The following is a 15,141-nucleotide window of genomic DNA, read 5'->3' as shown; positions in this document are numbered from 1 at the left end:
GAGATGGAGAGATGGAGAGATGGAGAGATGGAGAGGTGGAGACATGGAGAATTCGTGCTGCCCGACCTCTTGCCTGGACAATGAGGGTATTACTGCCTGACGGGACGCGGCCAAGCGTCTTCAGCCAGCCCAGTCGATGCGTGGCGTAAATAGTTACGACCTCGCTAGCTCCACTGCAGTTCAGGCAGCCCAGTCGATGCGTGGCGTAAATAGTCCGTGACGTGGCCAACCCTTTCAAGACATTGTAGAGCAGGGTTCATAGACAGTCACGTCGGCCGCACCAAACATGATATCAGCTCCTCATGCACGTTTGCGGCGTGACCAATCAAGTAACATGGAGCTGCCGGGAACTTGGAGTGTGTCTCTGGACGAGACGATGTGTGGCAGTGATGTACAAAAGCGCCATGATGTGGACGTACTTCGTCATATGAGCTCAGGAGTTGGGTCTTTCTACTATAGCGGTAACAAGTTCAGCGGTAACTCAATCACGTTCACCGATATTTGACCAGGGTTTGGTAAGTTTCCCCCTCTTGAAAGAAGAATGGGGTTTAAATTCATTATAATAAATTTCGAAATCTAACTTTGATCAAGATACTATCAAGTCTTATTCGACTTTCAGGTTGAACATGGGTGATGAAGAGAGAAAACCAGTCCCTTTCAAGTCAGAGGCTTTCACGCCGATGCAACAAATCTTCAATCGGCTGCGCGACTACTTTGCGACGGGACCGAGCGAAGTCTTCCAGCTTGAATGGCCTGCCAGGGTGCTTGACAAGGGCACTTACGACTACATCGGCAGCGATGGGATCGACGCCCAACAGGTCAAACCTCAGACGGTTGCCGACGCCGAGTTTCGTCTCTCGAACGATCTGATGACCTTGGGCAACATCTCGGCCGGGCCGAACGGTTCCAAGGTGCGCTCAAGCCCTCAACCCCATCATCGTGATTTATGTGACCGCGTCTCCATACCGCAACCCAGCCTAAGCAATTCCCACACTAGCTCTCTCAAGTGTACGAACAGATTCTCTTCAACCTGGTGCCAACAACCAGCGGTTCCAACCCAAATTTGGAGAAGCTTCACATTGATCAAGACAAGATCAACGACTGGCTCCTCGAGGAGGTGGCCGACTGGGAGCCGCCTCGTGAGGACCTTCTCGCCGATATCCCGTCGGATTACGACGAGCACAAGCCGCCGCCACCAGCCGCCGCCAAGCCCATCGAGGGGGGAAAGACAGAAAACACCATCGACGATGCGTTCGACTCGCCCTTGCGGACCATCTCGCGCGTTGATCTCTATCAAAAGATCCTCGACGTGTACGAGTCCCAGAGATTCCGTTGGGCGACATTCAAGGTGAAGGCGCGTCCCAATGACATGACCAAGGCCATGCCAGCCGAGATCGACAATTACAACCGGCTGCTATCGACCTATGCTCCCATTGTCGACGCCCGTCTCGAAGGGATCTGGACTCTGCTGGTCGTCCGTGGCCAGTACCACCGCGTGAGGTACTTCTTGGGGTTGATTGATGTCGGCTCAGCCTCGGAGTCTCTTCTCAAGGCTAAGGAGAACCTGCGGGCGTCCGTTATGCGGAGCATTGATGATAGCGAGGACATATACCCGGTCATCTTCAGCCCATCCACCTGGGCCAAGAGCTTAAGCACCGCATTCAAGCCCGAGGATCTGCTCACGAGCGAAACGCTAATCCGCGAGGAGCTCATGGAGAAGCAAAAGGAGCGAGCTATCCTCCTCGAGCAGCTCAACATTTTCAAGGCAGCCGAGCAGGACGTCGAGGCGCTCGAGCGCAAGGTGGAGGAGGCGCGGACGAGTTTCTTGCAGACCCGCGACGCCATGCTTGAGAACTACTCGGATGCGGCCATCAACGCCATCGAGATGTACTTCGATGTGCAGGCACGCAATTCCGACAAGGGCAAGGGCATCACGGTGGCAGAGGATGTCGAGCGCGGTGATCTCAACGGCGCGCTCGAGGTCATGAACCAGAAGCCCCTAACCACTGAGCAGTTTGCCAAGCTCAAGGACATGCAGGCCAAGTGCATCAAGAACCAGTCTGCCTTACAAAGTGCATCCGAGGCGCTCGCAAGAGCATCGCTAGCCGCTGCCATGGGTCGCGCATCCGACACCAAAACGGTCGTGGCCACCATGCAAGAGCGAATCACATCTCTGACCATCGACATCAACTACATCGTCAAGATCCTTGAGTCCTCGGAAAACCCCCTTGGGGTTGACGTGCATGTGCCCGACCCGGATGCCACGGTTCCCGAGGGATCCCCTGAGGGCACTACCGCTGCCACAACCAAGATCCTGCCCAAGCCCACCAGCCTTCCCGCACGCGTCGTCCCGACTCAACCCGTCCTACCGCGGCAGGAGCAATTCGCGTCGGTCTGGCAAGAAGTCGTGTGGAAACTAGACACGGCGACGACGTGGAAGAACTCGATGGCCTCGGCCTTCCAATCCCACATGGATTGGAGCGTGGATTTCTTCTTTGGCTCGGCATCGGGGAGCGAAGATAAGCAAGAATCCCACAAGTCAGCGTCGTCGCTCGCCTTGAGCAGCGAGATCAGCCTTGGATTCCGCGCCATGAAGGTGGTCGTCGGCCGGCCGTGGTTCGATGGGTCAGTCCTGCGCCGCACCGAGGACTACTACCGCACCCTGTCGACGCCCATCAGCGCCATGGATCCCGACGCCGTTGTCAAGGCTCTCAACCCGGAAACCGGCGACCACAATTTGGTAGCCAAGAAGCTCGGCCCAGCCTGGAATTCCCTGCTACCTTCCTATCCGACCGCTTTCATCGTCGCGAAGGACATCCACCTCGTCCTGCGCAGCAATCAGGATTGGGACTCGTCCCAAGTCGATGATTTACACCGCAGCATGAGCGCGGGCGGCGGGTTCTTGTGCTTTAGCGTGTCCAAGTCCGAGAGCTCCGAGGAGCATCGAACCGCCGCAGCTGTCGCTCATCGGGGCGAGTACTTGTCCATCCGTATCCCGGCACCGCAGATCATCGGTTGGTGTCAGGAGCTGACGCCAAAGGATGCCTCGCAAGCGGCCTACACACAGGTTAAGGACTCCAGCTTAGGAAGGGGTACGGATCCAACACCGCTGCCTAACCCGCCCGGTCCGCCCATTGGGGCCTAACCGCGTCCCGCATGTGGCAGGTGTTGTCGATCGTACCTCGAGATAAATAGGAAGCTGCCGTTGCGCGTTTTGTGCGAACAGCGCTCGTGGTGTGAGCTGAGCACGGAGGTGACACACGGGCTTGTCTGGAGCGCTGTTGAGACCTGGGGCAGAGTAAGGAATGGGCTGGATGAGAACAAGGAGCTGCATAAGAGCATTGAAGTACGGACTCTGGTATTTATGACACTCCAGTCGCCGCTGGCTATGAGAATCCCTCTGCAATTCTGTGAAGAGGGGGAAGGAGGAAGGCCCGAAAGTTAACACCGGTACAGGATAAGCAAGTTGCTTCGATGATAGGAATACGCCGAAATGCCGAAACGGAAGTTCAGGAATAGAGTGTTGGCCCCCTTTGATCGTTAGCTCAAACCTTCGCCTCCTTGGGTAGGTGGTCTAAGAGATTGGCTTGGCTGTAGCAACGTGAAAGAACGGTAACGAGTTATTTTCGAACGGAAACAAAAGGGAAACGAGAGGGAAGAGAAAGACATGAAGACAAAGCTGGTCCGTGTTTATTTCCTCAATGTCAAAGTATTTCTAGCAAGCTAAGGGGCATTGTTCTCACTTCCTTCATACTGCCGGACCTCCGTCTCGCGTGGTCCTCGCGTGGAAACCCCTCGCCACCAACAATCTGTTTGGTCGACGCATGGTCTCGACGTCCTGAACGTGACGAATCACGGAACTCTCGGATCCTACCATGGCGGATTTAGTTGGCAGACGCTATCGCTTTCGTAGCGGTTCAGGGCTAATTCGTGGAAGATAGACGACGGGCGCAGTTAATATACTGTAATTATTACCTGAAATTCCTCGATCCGAATTCCAGATTCGCCCTGGCCGTCTGCCCCATGGAGTCCCAGGTGCTTGTTGGCCATCCCGCCCTCGCGACTCCACCGATCGAAGAATCCGGGTGGCGGAGATTCGATCCTTCTCAGGGGCTAATCTAGCATGTCTAAAGGAACCTTGGAACGGATGCAAGAATGTTGATAAGGTCTTGGTATCATATGAAAGCATCCCCCTTCCCGTCTTGACGGATACCAAGAAACGCCATCTCCTGAACCGTCGCTGTCTGTGATTGTACCAAGAGTCTTAGACTGCAGCCAAGAGCAAGGCATCACCATGGGATTCAATTTCGGCTCGACGAGAGTCTTCAATTGGTACGCATTCCGATCTCTTGAACTCTTGGCTAAAGCTTAACCCAACGTCTCTCTCCACTACATTACCCTTGTCTCGGCGGCATGCATGGTTCTGTACGGCTATGATGCGTCCGTTTACAACTCGGTCCAAGGTTCCAAGAACTGGGTCGCATATTTCAACAATTCGGACGCTAATACGATCGGAGCGGTAAATACGGCCTACACAGTCGGTGTGATATTTGGAGGCTTCTTCCTTCGGCGGCCCCGTGGCCGACTACCTGGGGCGGAAGGTGGGCATGGCTACGGGCTGTGTCTTGGTGATTGGCGCCACCTTCATGCAGACCTTCTCTCCGCGCCACAACATCGCGTGCTTCCTGGCGGGCCGCTGCATCATCGGTATTGGCCAGGGCGTTGCGTTGAGTACGGACCACGGACCACTTCTCGGCCCCTGAGAACAAAGATGCTGACAATCTCCACCCTACTATAAGCGGCGGGTCCTACATCGGCGAACTGGCGCCGCCCGAGATTCGCGGCAAGATCATGACCTTTTGGCAAACCTTCTACTCGGTCGGTTCGTTCATCTGCTTTTGGGTCAATTATGGCTGTACGCAGCACAAGCAGAACCTGGGTGAATAGGACTGGAAGATTGTGGTCATGTTTTAGTTCCTTATTCCGTGCATCATTCTGGCCCTTCTGCCGACGATTCCTGGGTCACCGCGATGGTAAGTTCCTCCGGTAACTCCCTCGGGACGGCCTGACTGACTAGCCAGGTTCATCCAACGAGGCAACAACATCGAAAAGGCGCGGGCTGCCCTCTTGGAGGTCCGAGCGACGCCTGAGGACCGGTGGAGCAAGAACTGCTGAGAATTCGGGAAGCGATTGAGTAACAGAAGGAGGCCATATCGGGCAGCTACTCTGCGCTCTGGAACGACACATCCCTCCGGAAGCGTCTCCTGCTCTGCTCAGTCATAAACGCCGGCCAACAGCTGACGGGCCAGGGCACACTCAACACCTACTCGACCAAGATCTACCAGAAGGTGTTCACCAGCTCGAGTCAAATCGCGCTCATCAACGCTCTCAACGCCACGTTTGGCATCATCTTCACTCTCAACGCCATCTGGATTATCGATCGTTTCGGGCGCAAGTTCTTGCTCATGGTTGGCGGTGTCGGCATGTGCGTCTGCATGGTCATCGTCGCTGCCCTCGAGACCAGAACACCGTCCCCTGGAGGCTCCAAGACGATTTCAGTTGGCATATCAATCGTGTTCCTGCTGTTCTTGTTCATCTTCTTCTGTGAGTTCTTCTGATTAACTTCCCATCAACCCCATGTATCACGCTGACCGATCCGCCGCAGACAAGCCATCGTGGGGTGCGACTGTTTTGATCTTCACCAGCGAGATCTGGAGTATGAACATCAGAGATTAGGCCGTAGGCATGTGCTCGCAGGTGCTGAACGTCGCCAACGCCATCTTCAAGCAGTTCTTCCCCATCTTCCTGGACAACGGCGGCTTCTACGCATTCAACATGTTTGCGGGCATTAACCTGCTGCTGGCCGCGTCTGTCTTCTTCTTCATCCCCGAGACCAAGCAGGTCCCGCTGGAAGAGATTGACGCCCTGTTTGGCGGCGCGAACGATGCGACGCAGGGAGAAGAGATGATGATTGGGTCCAAGAGTGCTCAAGCGACTGGGATCGAGACGGTCGAGAACGCCCAGGGCGACACTGCGCAGCGGGAGCACAGTCGTTGATGACGCTTCTGGAAAGAGTTGCCGTATGGTTCCATGGTGGCAGCAGAGATGGGTTCGACGTTGAACTGCCTGCGGTTTTTGTTATGAAATCCATTCCGCACCTATTCCTGAATATCCACATCGGCTCATTTTTTCAAAGTGCGTGACTGTCTTCTCAGAGCATATCGTGTTGTGAGAGCCTGAGCATTAAGTATGGATACAGCTTGGCGGCATGGAGCTCCGGCCTGTCCTAGCTAGTCCTGATACTCTATCATGTCCGAGTGACTCTACTGCTAAGGAGTGATTGAGGTCAACTATGGTTTTACTGGCTGCGGATTGTCAGTATGTTCAATGAATATCCGTCCTGGTTGGAGCAGCCTGTTGGATGAACCGTTTCGCAAGACAGTTCGGTCAGTGGCTTCGCCTTAGGTCAAGCGTGACGCAGATTTCCGGGATGACCCAACGGAAGATGAGGGAGATTATCTTCCGCCGCATGATCAGCCGGCTTTCCCTAGACATCGCCTGGCAATTACCACAGAGCAACTGCTTCACGCTGTCGGCGGCCGTCTTCCCAGATGCCTCCAGTTACGCCTTGGCCACCTCCAATCTCTCTGGGCTCGACAACGAGCCGACGGATACGCTCCATTTCGGCGAAGTTCTGCCTCGTCACACTGAGCATGCTCACCCGACGGTTTCTCGATCTGATCCACTGCCCAATATTTCTTGAATTTGAGTGTAATTGCGGTGTATGTACCGTATAAAGTATCAGTACAGGAGTCAGTTGAGTCATTGACGGCTTGAACATAAGGTACCCTAATATCTTACAACGAGTGTCCTCTGGCCGTAGGGTATGAGGTAATATATGACTTGAATGCTCTATGTCTAACCAACGACCTTGATATGTTATTAGGTGCCATTGAGTTACTATACTTCAATCTGGTGATTATCTCAACTTTCGTTCAATAGCCGTTGCTAGGCAACATGAACGCAGAGTACAAATGTACAGTATTTGTGTCGTATGTTGCCATCCATTGCCAATGGTAGTTCTAGTTGAGCTTGCCCGGTGAGTATTGGGGTGATAACCACAGGCCGGGTATAAAAAGGTTGACTTCAACTTCATTACCAGGTAGGTTTCGTTCTCGGAATCACATGCAGATCTACAAACCCTGTGTCCGTGGTTTGTTGACACCTCATATCCCGCAATGGCTCCGAAGAATCGATCGAGGTGGTAGCACTATTGCTGTGAGTTGAACTAAGTGGATATTGATGCGACGTTAGCGAAGGGATCAATCGGGTTTAAGTAACTTCCGCTACAACAATCACGCCGTCTTCCTGATTACATCTTACGCAAGGACAGATTCGGTAGGTGCACAGAGGAGAGGGAGGCACGAAACGGGAACAATGAACAGACATAAAAGGGGACAAACACCGGCCGCCTCAACTCTTCTGCCCATCCCCTTTCTAGTTCCAAGCTCCCATCAACCCAGCGTCACCATGAAGCCCATCTCTCTCCTCACGGCCGCCTTCCTTCCCAAGAGCCTTTTGGCCGCTCCCGTCGCCGACGACGGGGTTGCCGACATCGAGGCCCGCGAGCCGGCCGAAATCTAGACCGACCAACATGCCCCTGGCTTCTCCAAGCGCGAAACCCGGGTTTGCTCTATTGTGGGCTCGAACAATGTCAAATGTCGCGCAGGACCCAGCACCAGCTCCAAGGTGGTCTATGTCTTCGACAAAGGCGACCGATTCGCCTTTGACTGCGTCAAGTCGGGCGAGTGCGTGGTGATCAACGGGGCCACCAACTGGTCAGTTAGCTCACCAGGGTATCATTAGTCCAACACAAACGCTCGGTGATGCTGACCATGGCTCTTTTCTCGCAGCGGCTGGGACTACTTGTACCAGGGTGGGCAGGGCTGCTACGTCAGCGGTCATTACACTGACAGCGAGTGCACTCTCGGTATGTTCGGACTGTCGTGTCTTTCCCTCCCTCTTTTGAATGCGCTGACACAGTCCCAGCCAACCTCGACCGGTGCTAGAGACTTGCACCACGTACAGATTGGGTGCTGTCACCGAGCTCCGGTTCATGGTGTAGCTGGGGCGGCACGAGCCACGGTTTAGCCATCATGTACTTGTACGACATACCTGTTGGTTGGAGCTCTGCAGAAAGAGCTCAAATCACCAACTGCATCCGAGCCCCGGCGACCTAGCCAATGCCTTCCCGAGTCTAATGGGTCGAACATCCTGCGCGATTTGTGGCGCACATGTTGCCCTCCAGTCACCTAAATTCCATGTACTCATAAGATGTCTCGTCGTGCCGGTCGTCTTTCTTTTCTCCTCTTTTGGTACGAAGTTATCCCCAAGAACTAGGTACCTGATCATCGCACCACTTTACCGCTGAGTTGTACTGCCGTATAAACGCTCATCGTTGCCATGCCCGGCGCGACGAAGAACGGGCACCACGCCCCGACAACTCCAGGCAACCGCCCACTGCCGCCGTCGTCGGATACCGCGCATTCCCCCCAGTGATGAACCTCTACGCCAACTATTCCGGCGCTTTGGATTCAACCGCAATGAGAAGCCACAAGCGTTGTGTTATTCATCTTCCTGGAAATCATGGTGTATGGATGAAGGGAGTAGTGGATGAGGGAAGACATAATGGCGGGGGTGGGTTGAGAGATTAATTAAGGGAATGGATGGATGGATGGAATTTATTTCGCCCGGAGGCGCGAAGCCAATTAAGGGAATGGCTAGTTCTCACACCGCCACGGCTATATAGCACAGCGCTATCCCCGATTAGGGAAAGCTCCCGCGCCGCCCTGCAGCAGTACAAGAGTGAATTTCCTGCCAGCTGCCATAGCTTACTCAACCTGTCCAATGGTCAATGCAAATAACTTTGGCTCGTTTCCACTGCTTTTGTGATATAACACCAACGGGTCAATATCCACCACCGACACAATACCCGTTGGACATCGAGGACATGCAAGTTGCTGCCGCCGCTACGACGCCCGTCACACGAAAACCCGTGCCGGCAGTTTCCGCAACGAGTCAGATGCCATCTCCCGCACCTGGGGGACAAGAGTTGAGTGGACAACCGATTCGTCGTGAACTAGGTGGGACGGAACTCCATCCGTTCCTGGAGATGGCGTTTTGGAGACGGCGGAGTACATGCGCATCGTGTAGCCATTGGATGATGATATTAGAGAAGGGGGGAACAGTAAAAGAGATAGTTTGATGCCTGAGCTGTTGATGAATCCCTGTGTATATTGGGTTGGGAAGCATTGTGACGCTTGGGCGACCAGTGAGCCAGTGGTGGATTTTTTTTCTGCGTTGACATTCCTGTATGTAAGCGAAACCCCCCAAGGCTTCTACCTCAGGTGGAGGGCACGCATTCTTCTTCCTTCTTTTGAGCAATCATGGAATACACGCTGAGTTGACCACAACAACTTCCTGACATGTTGAGGCCCGCTGCTGCGATCCGAGGGCTGTGTTGGCGCATGCATCGCAGATCGGGAGTCTGAGCCTGAGGGAGTGCCATCGCACATGCATGCTGCATAACAACCGTGTGTTGGGGCTCAACACGGAAACGGATGGGAAATCGCACTTTACCTTCTCCCTCATCCCAGCGCAAACCTGGTCACTTTACGTTTTGCTATAAAAACGTCGGTCTCGACGGGCAGCGACGGCAGAAGCGTGAGGCGGCTTTCCAAACAACCGAACGTGGTTGTGATGCATCGGCTTGCTTCTAGCGCCGCGCGAACTCGTGGCCGTCTGTGCGCTCGTCCATTTCTGGTAAGAGCGTGCGGGGAAGATGGGGGAGAGATCGCCTATGGAAGGCTTCCAGAAGTCTCATGGTGCATCACAATGTTCAGGTACCCTGCCCTCACAAACAAGCGGCACAGAAAAGACACTGCCTTGCGTTTTTCCGGTCAAAACAATTGAATCTTCACTCCCCATTCACCGGTCGGACGATGGTAAAACTGCTGCCTGCTCCCTGGGTACCGTACACAGTCTAGCGAATTGGAGACACTTTTTTTCGGTGTGTCCGGTAGCCGGCAGCTGGTCTCCACTGTTCCCGGCGCCAAGCCAATGTTGGGCTGAAAAGTGAGCGGGCCTCGGTTGAGTACCTCCTCACCATTTCTTGTATTCCTTTCTTTTTGGAGACAGATTCTTTGTTAGTGTTTCAAACCTGATTCATCAGCTAGTTTCTGCAACTGTCTACTCGCACCGTGATCAACTCCTGCCCGAAGGTTTTGCCGACACTGGCCTGCCAAGGCGTTGTCGTTACCGAAGCGATCCTGGGGAAGCTGCTTGGCAACGGACCTGACGAGTCTAGCCCTGCGGAGACAGCCCCCCGAGATCACATGAACAAATTTGCATCGTCACTGAAGACAGAACCCCCTCTCCTGATGGCGACAGTTCCTCTCACGTCCGCAATCTGGCCAAGACGCTTTGAAGATCAAGCTTCTCCCACGACTTAGCACGCGAAGCCATCATTCCCTGCCCTAGCGTCTCCAGCGACCAGGAACCAGGGCGGTGAGACGGTTCATCTAAACCAGCAGAAAAGGGGTCCAAGCCGTTGCGGCAAACCCCTTTCCCTCTCGGCCGTGGGAGTATCCCACCCTCATCAACCCAACCACGTCCCGCATGAATTTGGGGTCGCTTTGCAACCTCCCAAAGATTGCCAGCCGACCTCTTAGATATCTCGTCAGCGGTACCTATTATACGACGTTGAAAGAGTGGAGCTGAACGGCATTTGACCCTAGAGAAGGCGCCCCAGGGTCTTGGTTTGCGAGATCTGCCTAAATTCACCGGTCCACAATCACAACAACCGTAGCAGGGCAGCCAAACAGCGCTCTTTGCGCTGAGCCGCACCCAATGGTCGGCCTCTACGACGACTTCGCCTACGACGGCACCGAATTCAACACATTCCTGGCCCAGGACCAGTTCGCCTCCGGGTCGTCGCCCGAGGAATTCCACGTCCACTCGGCGACAGAACCGCACTTCCCCCCGTCCATCCACGCACTCAAAGGACAACCCCATCACCACCAGCCATATCTCTCACCCACCGACCCCCTCGGCCCAAACCTCGACAATGCCCTGCGAACCGCTCACCTGGCCCGCTCAGCACCAACCAGCTACCCAATCCCATCCGCCGGCCCCAACCACCACCATCACCACCACCCACCACCCGACCTGACAATCGACACCATGGGCCTGGCCTGGGACGCCCACCCCATCAACACCAACCCCCCACCACCGGCCATCACCACCGCCCCGCTAACAGACGACCCAACCCACCTCCGCAGCCTAGTAACGGCCCTGCAATCCGAGCTGCGCCAGGCCGCCCGCGAGCGCGACGAGGCGCGCATGCAGCTCAGCACGGCGCGCAACGAGCTGTACGCGGCGCGGCAGCTGGGTAAGCGGCTGCGCGTGGAGCGCGACGAGGCTCGCTCGCAGGCTGAGTTTTTGGGTGCCGAGCGCGTCAAGCTCAAGCAGACCGAGACGCGGCTGCGCAGGGAGAGGAACGAGGCACGGTTGGCGGCTGCAGTGCTTATGAAGGGGAAAGGGCCCGGGGGAGGAGGAGGAGGAGTCAGGGGGTCTGGGCCTGGTGGTGGTGATGCCGGTGGGATGGGGGCTGGACCTGGGTTGGGAGGAGGAGGGGCTGGGGTTGGGGGTGTGGGTGCTGGTGGGCTGCAGGGGGAGGAGTCGGGGGAATCGCCTGAGGTTGGCGTCATGATGGATCAGGGTTGATCCTCTTCACTCGGCTCAGGTGTTGTTGTGGTGATTGAGAGGGTGATGTGGGGAGAGATTGATACCAATGACAATGTTGTGGAGGGGTGATACCAGGCGGAATATCTGAGCGTTGTGTGTTTGGTTATTCGTTCTAGTATTATGGGTGCTTGTCTGGTTTGGAGAACGAAGCTGGTGTACGATTCCTGGCCTTTCTTATTGCCTTTTTTGATTTCAATTCCGTTCTTGTTGGAGTCTGGTGGCAATGGGAACTGGTAAGGCAAACCAAGGTCAAGTGGCAGGGCTCATGTCCCGTTTCAATGAACAGTTGTGAAAAAATTCACCCTCTTGCAATTTCCTCGTCACGTTCGGCTCTTCTTCAGTGGACCTCGGAAACGGAAACAAACGCAGCTACGGGACTCGACGAAGGAAGCGGACAGCAGCCTACAGCACGCCCAAACACCCGACCAGGCGATATGAATACGACACCAACCACGGAACAAAAATGAGTTAACTAATGACGAGACTGTTGCTGTGTTAAAGCGCTTCGTCAAATGAGTGCCTGACTAAACCAACACTAGTCCTCGTTGACGAAACGCATGTTTGAAGTGGCTTCTGCGATCACGGGACTGGTCAATGTACATTCTCGATCTCCATGGAGATGCCTTGTGGGGGCCGTACGCCGCACGAGACGTTTCTGAGGGGAATTGCTGTCTTGATGAGTGCTTTTAAGCCTCAAGCGCAGGTAGAAAGTGTTGTAGGTACCAGTGTGAATGTTCAGTTGACCACTTGGAGGAAAATCCGGCGCTCTATCTATGCCAGGGGCGACAGTATACCCGAGATGAGGCTTCGGTAACCAGGTAGGCAGAGAATCTTGATCATTCAGCTGATACTCTCCTTTTTCGTAAGATTATGTAGAAGAGGCTCTGCCAGTGTATCACCAGCCAGGTTCGGTGGAGATCGCCGTATTCGGTGCCTGAGTCGTTCCGCAGTGAGACTTATTGCCCCAGTCTGTCATGGGCATCACAGTACTTCGATAATGTCACCATGACCGAGTCTGTGCAGTCTCGGTCAGTTTCAGGCCGGGGACGATCAATCCCGAATCGAGAGTCGGTCAATTTCAGTCCACAGCGGAAATCCATCACATTTGTCCATATTACCCACGCGTTATTGTAGAGTGTCGCACTGGAATGGAAGCCTTGCTGGACTTTAAGCCCTTGACACATGTAATAAGGTACTGTCATGCCTGGTCTCTAAATCCATCCGGACGGGTTGACTCCTCTCAGTCTCGAACAAGTTTTACACACGATCAAGGGACGTATATTACCTCCCTGAGCTAATTCCATTGCCGACTTCTGCGAAAATTTTTAGTGGCCTTGATTGAGTCGCACTCTGTTCAACAACGTTACAGTATGACTTCTTCGGACTGGGAAGTATAACGCGTAGTTGATAGCACTCTGGGCTGTACTCAATGGTTTCGTTCGTGTCCGTAGCCTGTAGGCTCAGGAGAAGTGGCAACAGCAGCTGACGGCGATCAGCAGTAAGCATTATGCTATGTCTCTAAACTCTCAGCTCAACGACATAAGGCTTCAGCGTAAGCCCGTAGGGCAACCAACCAAGGCGGCATTCCCTGAACTTCAGACGCTGATTCTCCCAGATTTCCAGTGCACACCAATCGACTCAATGCTGGCCGTCATGGCTCGTAGCAAACATTCTTGAGCCACAGATGGTATCCTCCGCGAGTTGTGAGGTCGTCTTGGATAGCGGCTTTCTCCTACACTACCTAGGTACCTATGAACGTGCGTCTATCCTCTGTCTCGGATTCGTGGTATTACTCCCTCTCACCGTCTGGGTCGCCTACCACATACCAGCACTGAGCAGCTTAATGAAATTGCCACCTTAGCAATTCAACCAGGGGCGCCGCGGAGAGAAGCCAGTCAGCATTTTGTGGTCCCTCTGACGTTGAAGATCATCAAGGTCATGGCAAAGAAGGCCCATCAGTCAGAGTAAGCCGGTTGAATCAAGGACCTGCATCTGACCGTCCTATTTATAGCAACTCGTCCCATGTCACACAGAGTCGAACGTAGCGTAGCTACATTAATGTCTGGTACAGAACAAGTCTGAGTCCTTAACCCAAATGATGATAGGTAGTAGAGCGTGTGTCATGTCACTGATACTCGAACGCATCACAGAAGATCTCCTCGCCCTCGTCGCTGTCAATTGCTCGATATGCCGTGTTTGCCTGGTCGACAGTCGCAATGAGCTTTCTCAGCGCCGCCAACAAAATCTCGGCTTGGGAATGCTTCCGGCGATGTCTGAGAAACACTTCCTCTGCATTCAGGGTGCCGTACACTCGCGATCTCGACGAACGCGTCGACCCCTTTCAGCCGATGTTCCGTCAATATCTCCATCGTCCTCAAGTCCCCGGCTTGCGCGGCACAGTGGAGGATGGACCAACCCTATCGGCTGACGAAGCGGTAGTTGGCCCCGCGTTTTAGCAGCAACTGGAGGCATTCATGCGAGTTATTGAGGACTGCGTCCAGGATAGGAGTCCAGCCAAGGTTGTTCTCTAACTCCGAATCGGCATTGTGGTCGAGGAGGGTATTGACAATGCGTTCGCGGTTGTTTTGAGCCGCGCAGTCGAGTCCCGTTCGCCCCATGACGTCGCGAGCGTTGACATTCATCCCCCAGGCCAGAAGCTCACGGACGGCCGGTAAAGTGTTCCGGCTGCAAGCGGAAGTGAGAGAGTTGAATCCGTCGTCGTCGACTTGATGCGTGTCAGCGCCGTTTTGGAGCAGCCAGCGGAAACACTCGGCGCTCGACCCAAGGACGCTGTCGCAGGCTTCGATCAGAGGCGTCTTCCCAGACAAGGTGTGGATGTTGATATCGACGCCGTACTCGACTAGAGCCTTGAAAACGCTCAAGTCTCCCGCCCGGGCTGCCCAGTAAAGGGGCGCGTTTCCCGTATTGTCAAATTCATACAGCTTTAGCCTTTTTGGCGGTAGATTCTCCAACATGCTATCGACACTGCCGAGACGGGAACCTAGAACCAATTCCGAGACTGGGAAGAGCTCTAACTCGTCTACCAACCGAGATATAGACGTCCAGTTTGCCAATTCGGTCATGAGATGGCCAGGCATGAGACCAAGCAGGATCTGACTCGCAGCGATGGCCCCGGCAGACTGACCATAGTCGTTCTCGGCATCGAAGTCGGCCCCCGCCCGCAACAACACCCATCGGCACGGAGAAGATGTTCAATGTTGACACGAAGGTCATGCAGGCCTTTTCTCTTCTGTTCAAGCGGAGTCCGTAATGCGAGCCACTTGGACCTCTGCTTGAGCTTCGGCATCAAGGCAAGTTCTTGGACAGCGTAATCGA

The 15,141-nt window shown here is 54.4% G+C and overlaps 6 protein-coding genes across 6 annotated transcripts in view; 5 read left to right on the top strand and 1 right to left on the bottom strand.

Moving 5' to 3' along the window:
• The window catches only part of N657DRAFT_644274 (uncharacterized protein), a 2,165-nt gene extending 2,116 nt beyond the window's left edge, over positions 1–49 (bottom strand). Inside the window, exon 1 of the mRNA XM_062792728.1 lies at positions 4–49. The gene's annotated coding sequence lies outside the window, so the exon portion shown is untranslated. The remainder of the gene's footprint in view (positions 1–3) is intronic.
• A 577-nt stretch (positions 50–626) lies between these two features.
• On the top strand, positions 627–3,488 carry N657DRAFT_689697 (uncharacterized protein; the record flags this gene model as incomplete). The annotated part of the gene is made up of 2 exons (XM_062797005.1): positions 627–911; positions 998–3,488. The coding sequence occupies 2 exons, from the start codon at positions 627–629 to the stop codon at positions 3,143–3,145; spliced, it is 2,433 nt and encodes an 810-aa protein (XP_062647852.1). The 3' UTR covers positions 3,146–3,488.
• A 1,119-nt stretch (positions 3,489–4,607) lies between these two features.
• Positions 4,608–6,057, top strand: N657DRAFT_689696 (MFS general substrate transporter; the record flags this gene model as incomplete). Its single annotated transcript, XM_062797004.1, has 7 exons — positions 4,608–4,726; positions 4,800–4,878; positions 4,975–5,033; positions 5,082–5,133; positions 5,202–5,604; positions 5,666–5,680; positions 5,744–6,057. The coding sequence occupies 7 exons, from the start codon at positions 4,608–4,610 to the stop codon at positions 6,055–6,057; spliced, it is 1,041 nt and encodes a 346-aa protein (XP_062647851.1).
• Positions 6,058–7,662: 1,605 nt separating this feature from the next.
• On the top strand, positions 7,663–8,004 carry N657DRAFT_548212 (uncharacterized protein; the record flags this gene model as incomplete). Its single annotated transcript, XM_062787870.1, has 2 exons — positions 7,663–7,838; positions 7,914–8,004. Coding segments are annotated over 2 exons (267 nt in total), but the record flags the coding sequence as incomplete, so codon positions are not given.
• Positions 8,005–8,663: 659 nt separating this feature from the next.
• Positions 8,664–9,354, top strand: N657DRAFT_376236 (uncharacterized protein). The gene has a single exon (XM_062787083.1). It carries the CDS (start codon positions 8,915–8,917, stop codon positions 9,263–9,265), a length of 351 nt encoding a protein of 116 aa, XP_062647849.1. The 5' UTR covers positions 8,664–8,914; the 3' UTR covers positions 9,266–9,354.
• A 1,554-nt stretch (positions 9,355–10,908) lies between these two features.
• Positions 10,909–11,784, top strand: N657DRAFT_680124 (uncharacterized protein; the record flags this gene model as incomplete). The annotated part of the gene is made up of 1 exon (XM_062796251.1): positions 10,909–11,784. The coding sequence occupies one exon, from the start codon at positions 10,909–10,911 to the stop codon at positions 11,782–11,784; it is 876 nt and encodes a 291-aa protein (XP_062647848.1).
• Positions 11,785–15,141: the final 3,357 nt, after the last annotated feature.

The sequence above is a fragment of the Parathielavia appendiculata genome (assembly GCF_033297405.1).
Source record: "Parathielavia appendiculata strain CBS 731.68 unplaced genomic scaffold N657scaffold_5, whole genome shotgun sequence".
NCBI classification, from domain to species: domain Eukaryota; kingdom Fungi; phylum Ascomycota; class Sordariomycetes; order Sordariales; family Chaetomiaceae; genus Parathielavia; species Parathielavia appendiculata.
This window is presented reverse-complemented; position numbering and strand designations above follow the sequence as displayed.